At 38.7% G+C, this 12,846-nt stretch overlaps 1 protein-coding gene across 2 annotated transcripts in view; it reads right to left on the reverse strand.

The window, feature by feature from the left end:
- Positions 1-12,149, reverse strand: part of MPP3 (MAGUK p55 scaffold protein 3) — a 110,774-nt gene extending 98,625 nt beyond the window's left edge. The window contains exons 1-5 of one of the 2 annotated variants that reach the window (XM_070729765.1): positions 12,121-12,149; positions 10,106-10,224; positions 5,475-5,556; positions 3,720-3,739; positions 2,511-2,591 (exon numbers count right to left, since the gene is read on the reverse strand). In XM_070729765.1, coding sequence (XP_070585866.1) covers positions 2,511-2,591; positions 3,720-3,739; positions 5,475-5,556; positions 10,106-10,224; positions 12,121-12,145 — 327 coding nt within the window. In that variant the 5' untranslated portion in view covers positions 12,146-12,149. The remainder of the gene's footprint in view (positions 1-2,510; positions 2,592-3,719; positions 3,740-5,474; positions 5,557-10,105; positions 10,225-12,120) is intronic. The other variant, XM_070729766.1, reaches the window with a different exon arrangement.
- Between the last annotated feature and the right edge of the window lie 697 nt (positions 12,150-12,846).

The following is a 12,846-nucleotide window of genomic DNA, read 5'->3' on the forward strand; positions in this document are numbered from 1 at the left end:
AGAAATACCATATTTTTCAGAGTATTAGATACACGTTTTTCCTCCCTAAAAGAGGTTAAAAATTTGGCTGCAACTTATACTTTGAATGTATCTTTTTTGAAACTTTTTTCCCCAGCCCTACCCTGCTAACAATCTCCCGGCTTCCTACTTCCTCTTAAGAAGGGTTTTTTTCCAGCCCTGTCTTTGCAGGCTTGTTTTCATCCCTACTCCCTCTGAAAAAGGCTTTTTTAGTCCTAACGCAGTGTTAACGATCTTCCTGGATCGCAGCATTTATTTTTATTCCTACTCCCTCCAAAGCAGTTTTTCCAGCCTTAAGTTTTTGCAGGCGTCTTTTCATTCCTACTCCCTCTGAAAAAGGTTTTTTTCAGCCCTAACCAGCGGATAAAATAACATGCTGAAGCTGAACAGACTAAGGACGCTAACCAGATGAATACTTGGTAGGTAGATTTTTCCTTCTATTTTCCTCCCCCAAAAGTAAGGTTTGCGACTTATACTCTGGTGCGTCTTATACTCTGAAAAATATGCTAATTGTTCCCCACTATAAAATAGGAGAATATAATGGGCATAAGGAATCATCTGGAGGAAGAAGAAGAAGAACTGAAAGATAAAAGAAATCAAAGTCTAAGCCAGAAATGTAATTTGAGTAAGCATCTCCGACATAACTTGGCTGCCGATCGGTTTCCGGTCACAATTCAAAGTGTTGGTAATGACCTTTAAAGCCCTACATGGCATTGGGCCAGAATACATCTGGAACCACCTTCTACCGCATGAATCCCAGCGGCTGATAAGGTCCCACAGAGTTGGCCTTCTCCGGGTCCTGTCGACCAAACAATGTCGTTTGGCGGGCCCCGGGGAAGAGCCTTCTCTGTGGTGGCCCCGGCCCTCTGGAATCAACTCCCCCCAGAGATTAGAACGGCCCCCACCCTCCTTGTCTTTCGCAAATTACTCAAGACCCACCTTTGTCGCCAAGCATGGGGGAGTTCGGATATTCCTTCCCCTAGGCCATTACTAGTTATGTATGGTATGTTTGTGTGTGTGTATGTTTGGTTTTTATAACAAGGGTTTTTAGTTGTTTTATTAAATTGGATGGTTACATGTTGTTTTTTATCATTGTTGTTAGCCGCCCCGAGTTTGCGGAGAGGGGCGGCATACAAATCCAATAAATAATAATAATAATAATAATAATAATAATAATAATAATAATAATAATAATGATGATGCTCCCTATTTCTCATGAAGAAAAGGGGAAGCAGGGAGGAAGGAAAGAAAAGGGAAGCACATTCAGACTTCCATGATTCTGTTGTTAAAACTTTATAATAAAAGTAATACTAGCTTGCATTTCTTTGTCTCAGAGGTCTCCAACCTTTCTGGCTCTGGTGACCACAGGTGGTGGTGATGGTGGAAAGAGATAATGATTTTGCACACTTGCACACTGTTTGCATGGCCATAGCCTAGGATTTGAGGACCTCTGATCTATTTGATAGAAGGATGGGTGGGTGGATGGACAGAGAGATTTATCATTCTAGGCTGCAAAAATCTGGATAGGCAATAGTTGTCAGCAAAGTATTAGATGTTTCAGTGTCTCTTTGCTGCCTTCTTGTGGTCACTTTTGCAGCCCCAGGAATCTGATACAGTATTTTATTTTATTTATTTATTTATTTATTTATTATTTATTTATTTATTTATTGGATTTGTATGCCGCCCCTCTCCGTAGACTCGGGGCGGCTAACAACAGTAATAAAAACAGCATATAACAATCCAATATTAAAACAATTAAAACCCTTATTATAAAACCAAACATACATACAGACATACCATGCAAAAAATTGTAAAGGCCTGGGGGAAGGAGTATATCAGTTCCCCCATGCCTGATGGCAGAGGTGGGTTTTAAGAAGCTTAAGAAAGGCAAGGAGGGTGGGGGCAATTCTAATCTCTGGGGGGGGGGTTGGTTCCAGAGGGCCTGGGCCGCCACAGAGAAGGCTCTTCCCCTGGGTCCTGCCAAGCAACATTGTTTAGTTGACGGGACCCGGAGAAGATCCACTCTGTGAGACATAACTGGTCGCTGGGATTCGTGCAGCAGAAGGCGGTTCCAGGAATCTGATATTCCTAATATTCCTGATATTTTCTTAGAAATCTGATATTCCTAAGAAAATAGACCATGAGCATAATTATTCTCAACCAGTCCTTTGATGCCTATGCTATGTGCCAAATATTAATTCCAATCAAATTCTTTACAGCTGAATACTGTAAACATTTTATTCTTTATCCATTCCCACTGACTAGCAATCCCATCCTCACAGCAGGCAGAGGATTAAAAAAATCTTCTGAAAATCCTGTGAAACTGTGCAGCAGGAATCAGTTTGAGTCTGTTACATGTTAAGTGATAGCAAATGTCTAAAAGCGATAAAAAGAAAATGACTAAAGCCACAGTTCCCACTTTCAATACCCAAAGGACCTGAAAGTTTGCAACAGAAGCCCTTCCTTGAGCTACAGATAAGAAAGCTTTTTACCCTGAGATGAGGAGTCGAGAGCAGCTGAAGCAGTTCCTTTTCATCATTATTCATCGGTGCAGTCTGTAATTCTTCCATCACCTTAATAAACAGAAAAAGAAACAAAGAGAGAGAGGAAAGGAGAGATATTCACACACAAACGAAACAGAAAACAAACGCTTTTCTGATCATACCTCCAGCGATTTGTTTGCTAATTTTAGGATCACATTCTAAAAAAGGACTTATGTCTTAGAATGTATTAGAATTACAGAAAAACAGAACTGGAAAGGACCTGGAGGATCATCTAGTCCAACCCTCATCTCATCCTATAAACGTACATTGAATTAAAAAGGACCAGAGAAACACAATGGAAATGACTTGTATCAAATACTGGCAAGCAGGCCTACTGCAATAAAACAATTACTTCTATCAATCTCCATTTATAAATGTCTCATTGATATTCTAAGAATGTCAAAGTCCAAAAAATATGAACGACATACTGGGGTTCTTCTAAACCAGGGGTGTCAAACTCAAATTTCATTGAGGGCCACATCAGAGTTGTATTTGCCCTCAGGAGGGGAGGGGCAGAAGTATGTGGTCAGCTCGACATCAGTTTTCAACCACAACAGCCTCCTGAAGCTCTCCGCCAGTCAAAATGAAGCTCGGTGGGCCACACGCAGTCCCTCCGTGTTCTGTTTTCACTGGCAGAGGCACCACAGGTCAGTCCTTCGCTGTTGCCACGGTGACCGCAAAGGCCAGATCTAAGCACCTTAAGTTTGACATCCTTGTCCCAAGCAGTTTCCTTTATTGTCCTTTATCTACAGACAGAAATTTTGCCAAACTATATTTATTTCATTAAACATATACTCTGAGAGCGCCTAAGGAAAAGCTATTCTTAATTCTCTCCCACACAAACCATCTAAACTTCTCTGCCTTTTGCTCTTCTGGAATGCCCTCCCACCTTCCTGGGAACCCAGACTATCTTCCACCATTAAAGTGGTGGGTGATAACTGTAGCCCAGCGCTTTGCTTCGTGGGTGGGCGATGGCAACCCAATGCTTCTCTGCCTAGAAAAGGGTATAAATGAACTGAAGGTAGTTGAGTTCATCCTTGAGATCCATAAAGGACAACTGAGAGCAGTCTCACTAGTTTGTCCTTTGATTCATGTTTCTTTTGACTAGTCACTTCCCCTAAGAAAACCTTTTTTGCAGGGAGACAAAGTCTTCCCTACTTCCAGACATTTTGTGAGAGCTTTACCCATAACATGGTCTCAAAATTTGAAGATTCAATTCAATTCAATTTATTAGATTTGTATGCCGCCCCTCTTCGAAGACTCGGGGCGGCTCACAACAATAATAAAAACAATATTCCAGCAAAAACAAATCTAATATTAAAAAGCACATAAAACCCTATCATATTTTAAAAAGCAAACAACATATACATACCCAAACATAAATATAAAAAAGCCTGGGGGAAAGGTGTCTCAACTCCCCCATGCCTGGCAGTATAGGTGGGTCTTGAGTAATTTACGAAAGACAAGGAGGGTGGGGGTAGTTCTAATCTCCGGGGGGAGTTGATTCCAGAGGGCCGGGGCTGCCACAGAGAAGGCTCTTCCCTTGGGGCCCGCCAAACAACATTGTTTGGTCGACGGGACCCAGAGACTCTGTGGGACCTTATCGGTCAATGGGATTCGTGCAGTAGCAGGCGGTTCCAGAGGTACTCTGGTCCAATGCCATGCAGGGCTTTAAAGGTCTTAACCAACACTAAGATAGTCATCCAGTCAAAAAAAGAAAGAAAGAAAGTGGCCAGGTCTGGATTTAGTTCCCGACTGGCAACAACATGGTCAGCCTTGCTAAAGAAAGCAGCATGCTGATATTTTCTGAACCCGCAGAATATTTTTCCTCATCCCTCATAAAGAAAGAGTGAAGAAGAATATAAGGGATGTACTGTAATTTCTAAGAATTCCTCCACAGCCAATGCTATTTCACTAATAATTCAGAATAGGCCATTTTGTGGAAGCAATTCAAAACTGACTAACAGTAGAGATAGTGAGCCCAAACCTATCTATGCATCAGTTCCTCGATTCTAAATTGTGCAATCCAGCAATTTCTTCCAGCCCTAATATTAAGGCAATGTGATCTAGAACAGTGTTTTTCAACCAGTGTGCCGCAGCACACTAGTGTGCTGCGAGACATGGTCAGGTGTGCCGCAAAGAAGGAAGCTCAGGTTCCAGTCTTGCAAATTTTTGCTGAAAAGGAGAGAGGGGTACAGAGAGAGAGAAAGAAAGAGAGAGAAAGAAAACAAGAGAGAAAGAAAGCCAGAGCGAAAGAGAGTGAGAGAGAAAGAGAAAGAAAGCAAGAGAGAGAGAAAGAGAAAGAAAGAGAGGAGAGGAAGGGAGGGGGAGAGAGAGAAATGAGAGCAAAAAGGGGAGAAGAAAAGGGAATTGAGAAAATAATTGAGGCAGAGAATGAGAGGAAAGAGAGAAACAAAAGAGAGAGAGAAATGACTCTTGATTTAAAGCATATGATAAAAAGCACCCAAAGAATAAGAGAGAAAAAAACCCTAGCCCTCACCTGTTTTTGGAAATGATTCAAGAGTGTGTATACATACACACACACACACACACACACAAGGGGGGAGGAGACAGGGATGGAAAAAGAGAGGAGAGTGTCTTAGAATGTCAGTTTGTGTCAGTTTGGTTGGTGGTGTGCCCCAGGATTTTGTAAATGTAAAAAATGTGCCGCGGCTCAAAAAAAGGTTGAAAATCACTGATCTAGAAAAGCCATTCTCTCACATTATGCCATTTGATGTGAAAAGGATCCCCTCAAACCTTTTACCTTGCAACCCCACAGCTATCCTCTAAAGCAATGCTTTTCAGCCTTGGCGAGTTTAACACCGTAATGAAAATCGGAGTTCAGAGAAAAAATGGCCAATTAAAGATAAGTCTTCCTTCTGTTTCCATTCCTTCACCCTTTCTCAAATGAACTTACATCTTCAGCCAGAGCAGAGGCACTATGCAGCACAGGGACTGGACTATGTTGTTCATAATGGCACAATTTTTCATGAATCTGAAACAGAGAACAGACAATATACACATGTACACACGTACAAAACATCCAGTGGTTGGAGCTTTCAAGTCAATGATTTGTTTCAGTCAAATGAAATATGCAACATGTGTGAGGCTGTGGAAAAGAAAAGCTTGCTCCAATTTCTCATTTTAATCTCAGATGATCAGTTTTGAGAATTTATATGGTGGCTAGGACATAACAGGGTTGTTGTTGTTGTTTTTAATCTGTGTGGCTACAGCAGCATCTGCTGCCTGATGGCTCTTGCGATTTTTATTTTCATAGCACAGGATGCTTGAGGGCTGAGATGGCAGGACTGCAAAACAAAAGCTCTCTAGGTGGGAGAAGGGATCTCCTCTCTACGACTCAATGCCTTATAAAAAATAGGAAAAATCATGTTCTGCCCCCAAAACCAAAGATTTTATGGTGTGAACAATTTTTCAGCACCCAGAGTTTTTCCATGAGTTATGAGTTACCATATATATTTTTTTAATTTGTGAGTTTTAAAAGTAATACAGAAAAATTAATAACATGTAAGGAATTGCATATTAATGTTTTTGAATGCTTTATTAATCCAGTTTAGGCCAATAAATAATACGGAATAATTGTGATACTGCATATATATTAATATATAACTATACTTAAAATATAATATATAATTATTGTGCAATATTTAATAATAATTGGTTAGAAACATAGAAGTCTGATGGCAGAAAAAGACCTTATGGTCCATCTAGTCTGCCCTTATACTATTTCCTGTATTTTATCTTACAATGGATATATGTTTATCCCAGGCATGTTTAAATTCAGTTACTGTGGATTTATCTACCACGTCTGCTGGAAGTTTGTTCCAAGGATCTACTATTCTTTCAGTAAAATAATATTTTCTCATGTTGCTTTTGATCTTTCCCCCAACTAACTTCAGATTGTGTCCCCTTAATTAATTGTATTTAATTTTAGGGTTAAATAAATGTTGCATCCACTTACAATTCATTTCAAAATGAATTTCTCGTTCCAGGCTCTGACCACTTTCTGAACTGCAACCCACTTGAAAAATATCTGTAGAAAAGGTCAGGTACCTCGACTCCTCAATAAAAGGTTTGTGTGTCAAAGTTCCTAAATTTTCTATCAGACTGTAATCGTATATACAGTGGTACCTCTACCTAAGAACGCCTCTACTTAAGAACTTTGCTAGATAAGAATTGGGTGTTCAAGATTTTTTGCCTCTTCTTAAGAACCATTTTCTACTTAAGAACCTGAGCCCGGAAAAATTTCCCAGGAAATTTGAGAGCGGCACGAAAGCCTGGCCAGTTTCCTGCCCTTCCCCCTTTAATCCTGGCCATCTCCAGCTTTTCTGGGGTTCCAGAAGAGTCTTTTGCTGGCACTTAAGGAGGCTTTAGCAGTCCAGAGCGAACAAAGCATTTTCCTTTCTCTGGGCGCTTGGAGAGGGAATAAACCTCTGCCAGTGCCCAGAGAAAAGAAATGCTCCCTTCGCTCTGGGCAGCAACTGTCCTCCTTGTCTTCTTCCTCCTCCTCCCACCCAAATTCCGAGCTTTTATTTCTTTCCTAATGGGTTTGTGCACATTATTTGCTTTTACATTGATTCCTATGGGAAAAAATTGCTTCTACTTACAAATTTTTCTACTTAAGAACCTGGTCACAGAACGAATTAAATTCTTAAGTAGAGGTACCACTGTATATGCTAATCAGGGAATTAAACATTTGGTCAAGCATTTTGCCAATCCCATTTTAGTTCTATTCTTTGAATGTTGATTACATTCCTTGAACTCCACATACTATATTGTTTGATTTCTCACGAGTCCCTCAGTCTTTTCCTTAGGCATTTTTTGGGCATGCCATGAAATTAATATTTTGTTTTATGGAGGAACAAATACATAATTTGGCTTCTGAGACTATACAAAGAATTGTAAGAACTATGTACTGTTGGTATCATATACAACAGTGCTCAGAGGTTTACACACAGTTTCTTAACCAAATTTATCATTGTTGAGACACAAGTTTCCTTCTGGGTATTCTCTGATTCACCACAACCTATGCAATGGCAATCATCCTGTGAATGAGCTAGATCTCATGTGATGACTACTGTTGTGCAGAAAAACCACAACATATTTTCCAGTTCCAAATTTGACATCTCCTGAAAGAATATATCACCCATAACTCATCCCAAAGAACTGTAAGCTTCTTAAATGAGAACTATGCACTGTTGGTACAGTATAAATATCAAGACTAGGCATTAATGCTTCAGAAACAAAATTCATGTTCTTGTATTTCTTTTGAATTCACTGTTGTTGTTAAATAAAAATACAGTCTCCCAAGTTCTGCAGAGAGCTTTGTAGAACACGTTATAAAAAAATAATGTAAACAAAGAATGTGTGTGTGTGCATGTGTGTTTCTTCCCTTTCAAATTGTGAGCAAAGACTCTGAATGCAAGCTTTATTACAAAGTTATTTCAAAGAGATTCAGTGTGTTTGTTACTTTTTAAAAAGGCGCTTCACAAGTAGATTCATTTACAGCAAAGAATTTGAGCACAATTCTTTGTGGGCTTAAATGCTGGCCCTCTAAATCTAAATTGTTGATTTTGTTTTGCATATTTAACTTCCCGGATGCTGAACTGAAAATCTATGTTGACAGAATATTACAGACTCTTCCATTCCATGAAACCGTTGAAGTTATTCAACAAAGTAACAGCCTTGTAAACAACTTCAGTGAACTTTTGATTTTACAGACCTTGTTTAGCAAACTTGGCCAAAACAAAATCTAGCCATACTGCATGCTGGTGTACCTGCTGATACAGATGCACAAATTCCGGGTAGTCATTTTATATACATATATTCCTTGGCTTATGATTAGTGGCTTAACCACCATTCGAAACTATGACTGATCCTGAAAAAATTCCAATGGTTACCCCTCCCTTACAGCCACATGGCCAATGTTTCAAACTCAGCAAATGGCCCACATTTACAGGGTTCTCTTTGTCACCACCTCATTCACTTAAGCTGCAAAAAAGGTTATAAAATGGGGTGAGTCATATGATGGCTCAATTAACAAACATGATAACTTTCAACCATAATTGTAAGTTCTAATTGAGGATTATCTATATACATGTCAGTTTACATATGTGTAAAATATACAAAATACATAAAACACACATGCATAAAGTCCCACTTAGATTTAACAGACACTCTCACTTAATAAACATCCCCTCCTCCCATTAACCATTAAATTGTTCATTTAATTAGCACCTTTAAATCAGGAATTGTTTCACTGACAAACTTCCATTCATTCCATCTGATATTCTAACAAATATCTATGTGATTAGAACCAGAGGAATGATAAGAAAAAGGCAATTGACTAGTTTCTCTTAACGTTTCATTCCTCTCAATTGCATTTTCCTTTTCATTCATGAATTATGCATTTGTTTTCAGCAGCCCAAGTTTCAGTATTTTCAATTAAAACCCAGCTTTCTATGCCTACAAATTAGAAGTGTTTTCCATCCAATTGACAGGTCAGTTTCAGCAATCCTATTATGCGTGTGGGGTAAAAAACCCAGCAAGGATCAAGGTTGTCAAGTTTCAATCAGATTAGATTAAGTATTCTTATTTTACAAGAAAAGTTAAACAGCCATAGCCTTTTTATTTAAGCAGAACTTTCCAAATTGGTTTCTTGCCCATCCTTTTATTTTATTTTATTTTATTGGTAACTTGTCCATGCTGTTGTAAAATCATTTCAATTTCTCATCTCTTTAGAAAATATTACTTCTCATCATGGTGATAAGAAACCAAAGAATTATCACTTTTTGTTTTCTAAATATTTCCAAATTCAATGCATATAATCACTTGTGCATTCAAGCAGGAAATTGTATGTTGTGAAGTGGAAAGGTTTGCATTATTCATCTTTCACTGATTACATCCTAAGAACATCAGAAGAGCTTTATAGCAACTGAAGCTATTTCTCCAGGGGTCATCAGAAAGCTCCCACAGGGATGGGATGGAGATAAACAAAAAAAAAACACAAATAGATAGTGACAATGGTATAATTGAGGCCCAGCTCTACTGTATGTGCACTCACATGATGCTCAATTGAGTGGTTGAGCATCGTGTGAGGGTGTTAATTGTACAGTCCCCACTCACTATCTTCATTCCTATCATCACTATCCCAGATTATGCTTATTATGGTCAATAGCCCACAAAGAAAATACAACACCATATTCTAAAAGTTTAATAGATTCTGGCAGGCTTAATTTCTATTACTTTCTTATTACACTACTGGACCCTAAATTATGTAAAATCTTTACTATTAATAAGCCAACAAAAGAGCACGGCCAGATGAAAAATTCAAACTATGCCAAGTCAAGTACCTTTGAGGAACTATGGAATGTATGATGTGGGTGTTCACAAAACTTTAAGTGTGGTCAGAAACATGCTCTGTAGCACATTCACACATCGCAATGTCTAGTTTTGAGCCCCAAGTTTGAAGACCAGGCAAAACTAGGAAGCTAACAGAAGGATTTTCTCTACAGAAAAATATTTACTTTCATTAAGCAGCTGAGACTTCTCTCACTAAAAATGTCTCTCAGGAATACCATCTCCTCTTTATGATTGGAGTCAGGCCTCAGCTGTGAGGTCAGGAGGGCAAGCGTCTCATGCAAACCTAAAGGATCAATATAAAAGGGACTGGTCAGAATGCCCATGATCAAATGATAAAATAGCATTTTACAGAAGTTTAATCTGCCCCAAAGAAGGACTTTACAATATTACTTTGAAATATCAGCTTAAAGCCATAAAATTGGAAGAAAGAAATCCTTTAAAACAATGTCTCTCAAACTTACAACTTAAAAATGTCTGGACTTCAACCCCCAGAATTCTTCAAAGTTTACTTTTCACAGTTGCAAATCCAAATTTTAATTCATTGGAGAAGACTGTCCAAGTCTGGTGCTTGGTTGTTCTCTGACATTTCTTTCTCTCTTTTCCATCAGCCAAACAACAAAACTGACAATAGAAAAGATACTTTCCGTCTGAGGCCTATTCTTAGAATTCCATCTCTTCAGGAAAACTGCTTAGCATGTTCTGCTATTATTTTGGTACCCAGGCTTTCAAGAATCCTTTTCTTTGTAGATTGTACATCTTTTATTTATTTCACAAAATATAAGATTGCTTTTAGCAACCAATTCTAGCTGCTTCACTTACCCGATTAACATCACTTTTATACCATTTTTTGTATATGTAAGTTCAGAGCTCCACAGCAGAAAGATCAGAGTCAAAATGGGATAAATAAGACAGGAAAACATGAAGGGTTAGTTGAAAACTATTCCAAATATGTGCAAATGGCTTGTTACAATGGGAATGACTTATCTCAAGAAAAACTAGCCTTTAGCACCCTGTACATCATTGAATGCTGGACCTCAGCTGGAAAAGCAAGCTGGAGAAAGGCAGAACTTCAGTGTTGTTAGAATAAGTATTAATAACTTATGGGCTGGAGCTATTACTGTTTTGATCCCATGCAATGCCATAGGTACCAAAATATAAATATTTTAAAATATGGTATAAAAAAGTGAAGCACATAAAACAAAACCAATTGATTGTATTTATTGTACCTTGGAATTTACTATCTGGTACAGAGTTTTCCAGACTAAAGAATTTTAAGATTTGTGGACTTCAACTCCCAGAATTCCCAAACCAGTTTGGCTGGCTGCAGAATTCTGGGAATTGAAGTTTACACATTTTAAAATTCCAAGTTTGAAAAACACTAGTGGCGCAATAGACGTGGCCACATTGTCAGTTACTATAACCCCCCTTTCCCAGATTGTAACAACTCTAAATCTGATATATTTTGAGTGACTACATCTTCTAAACATCCACTGGGAATTCTGTCTCAATTTAGTTGTACAAGCAATATATCAGGGCCACCAGATCAGGAGAAACTGACTTAAAATCTGAATTAAAGAAATGGCCAATGGGTACTGCTTTTTGTTTCTTTTTTTTACATTTTATATCAGCTTACTGAGATTAGGTTTCCTTTTGTTGTTGATACATTAGCTTTGGGGTTTTTTTTATTATCGGCTTATTTTAAACTATTGCATGAGTTCAGATCAGTAAATAAATGGCATTAGAACCTGGCTTCCCTTTAAAGCAGTGGTTCTCAACCTGGGGGTCGGGACCCCTTTGGGGGTCGAATGACCATTTCATGGGGGTCGCCTGAGACCCTGGGAAAAGACAAATTTCTCCTGGTATTAGGAACTAAAGCTTCTATTCTGGCATCTTGGAACATATTTTTACAATCCGACCAATCAGGCATTTACAGTGGGGGCGTCTCTCTGACCTTCCGGCCAATCAGCTCAAAGCTCTGTTGGGAGAATTGGGGCTAGACTTATGGTTGGGGGTCACCACAACACGAGGCACTGTATTAAGGGGTTGCGGCCTTAGAAAGGTTGAGAACCACTGCTTTAAAGGCTTCTGGACCTTCAGTTCCATGTAAGATTGTTGTAGAAAAGTATGTAGTATGTATGTATCAACTATATCATGATTAAGGTAGCAGAAATTCTAATACCTGAATCTTCAGATAGGACGGGCATGATATGTTTCTTGTTCACCACCTACAGATCCACGTGTTCAATCCACCTTCGGCAGCTCTAATCTCCACGCCAACAGAATCCCTGGAATCAAAGAAAAGATAACACTGCTTTTTTGACAGTTTGATAGTATGTTAAAATACTTGCTTTCTAAAGTCAATTACAGAGAGCATTATCTCTAATTTGGTTACAGCATGGCTTCATTGCCTTTGCTGTTCAGAGCAATTATTAATAATGGTTGGTAGAAAAAGACAAATTGATCCAAACGGAAGGAAAGGATGGAAGGGATCAGAAGACACTCACATAATTGTGGGGGGAGAGAAAAAAGAGATCTGTATTAAAAATGGGCAAACCCATCTGAATTCACTACTACATAAATATTTCCACATCTGCAGGTATCCAAAAGCTTAATGCAAACATGCAATTTCATGAGCCTTCCAGGAGCATCTCAGTCCTATTATGAAAAGGAATCCAGGCCCAATGTGATTTTCATTTTAAGCAGTAGTTCTCAACCCTGAGCAACTTTAAAACTGTGGATTTCAGCTCCCAGAATTCTTGCTTCTTAAAGCTGCTGAGTTTGAGAAGTATTAGTCTAAACTGCTGTCAAAGTCTCCCGCCTGCACTCCTACCCATCACAACTTTTCTATTCCTCATCTAGTGTTAACTATACAGAAACATAGAAACATAGAAGTCTGACAGCAGAA

Source organism: Erythrolamprus reginae, chromosome Z (genome assembly GCF_031021105.1).
Source record: "Erythrolamprus reginae isolate rEryReg1 chromosome Z, rEryReg1.hap1, whole genome shotgun sequence".
NCBI lineage: Eukaryota > Metazoa > Chordata > Lepidosauria > Squamata > Dipsadidae > Erythrolamprus > Erythrolamprus reginae.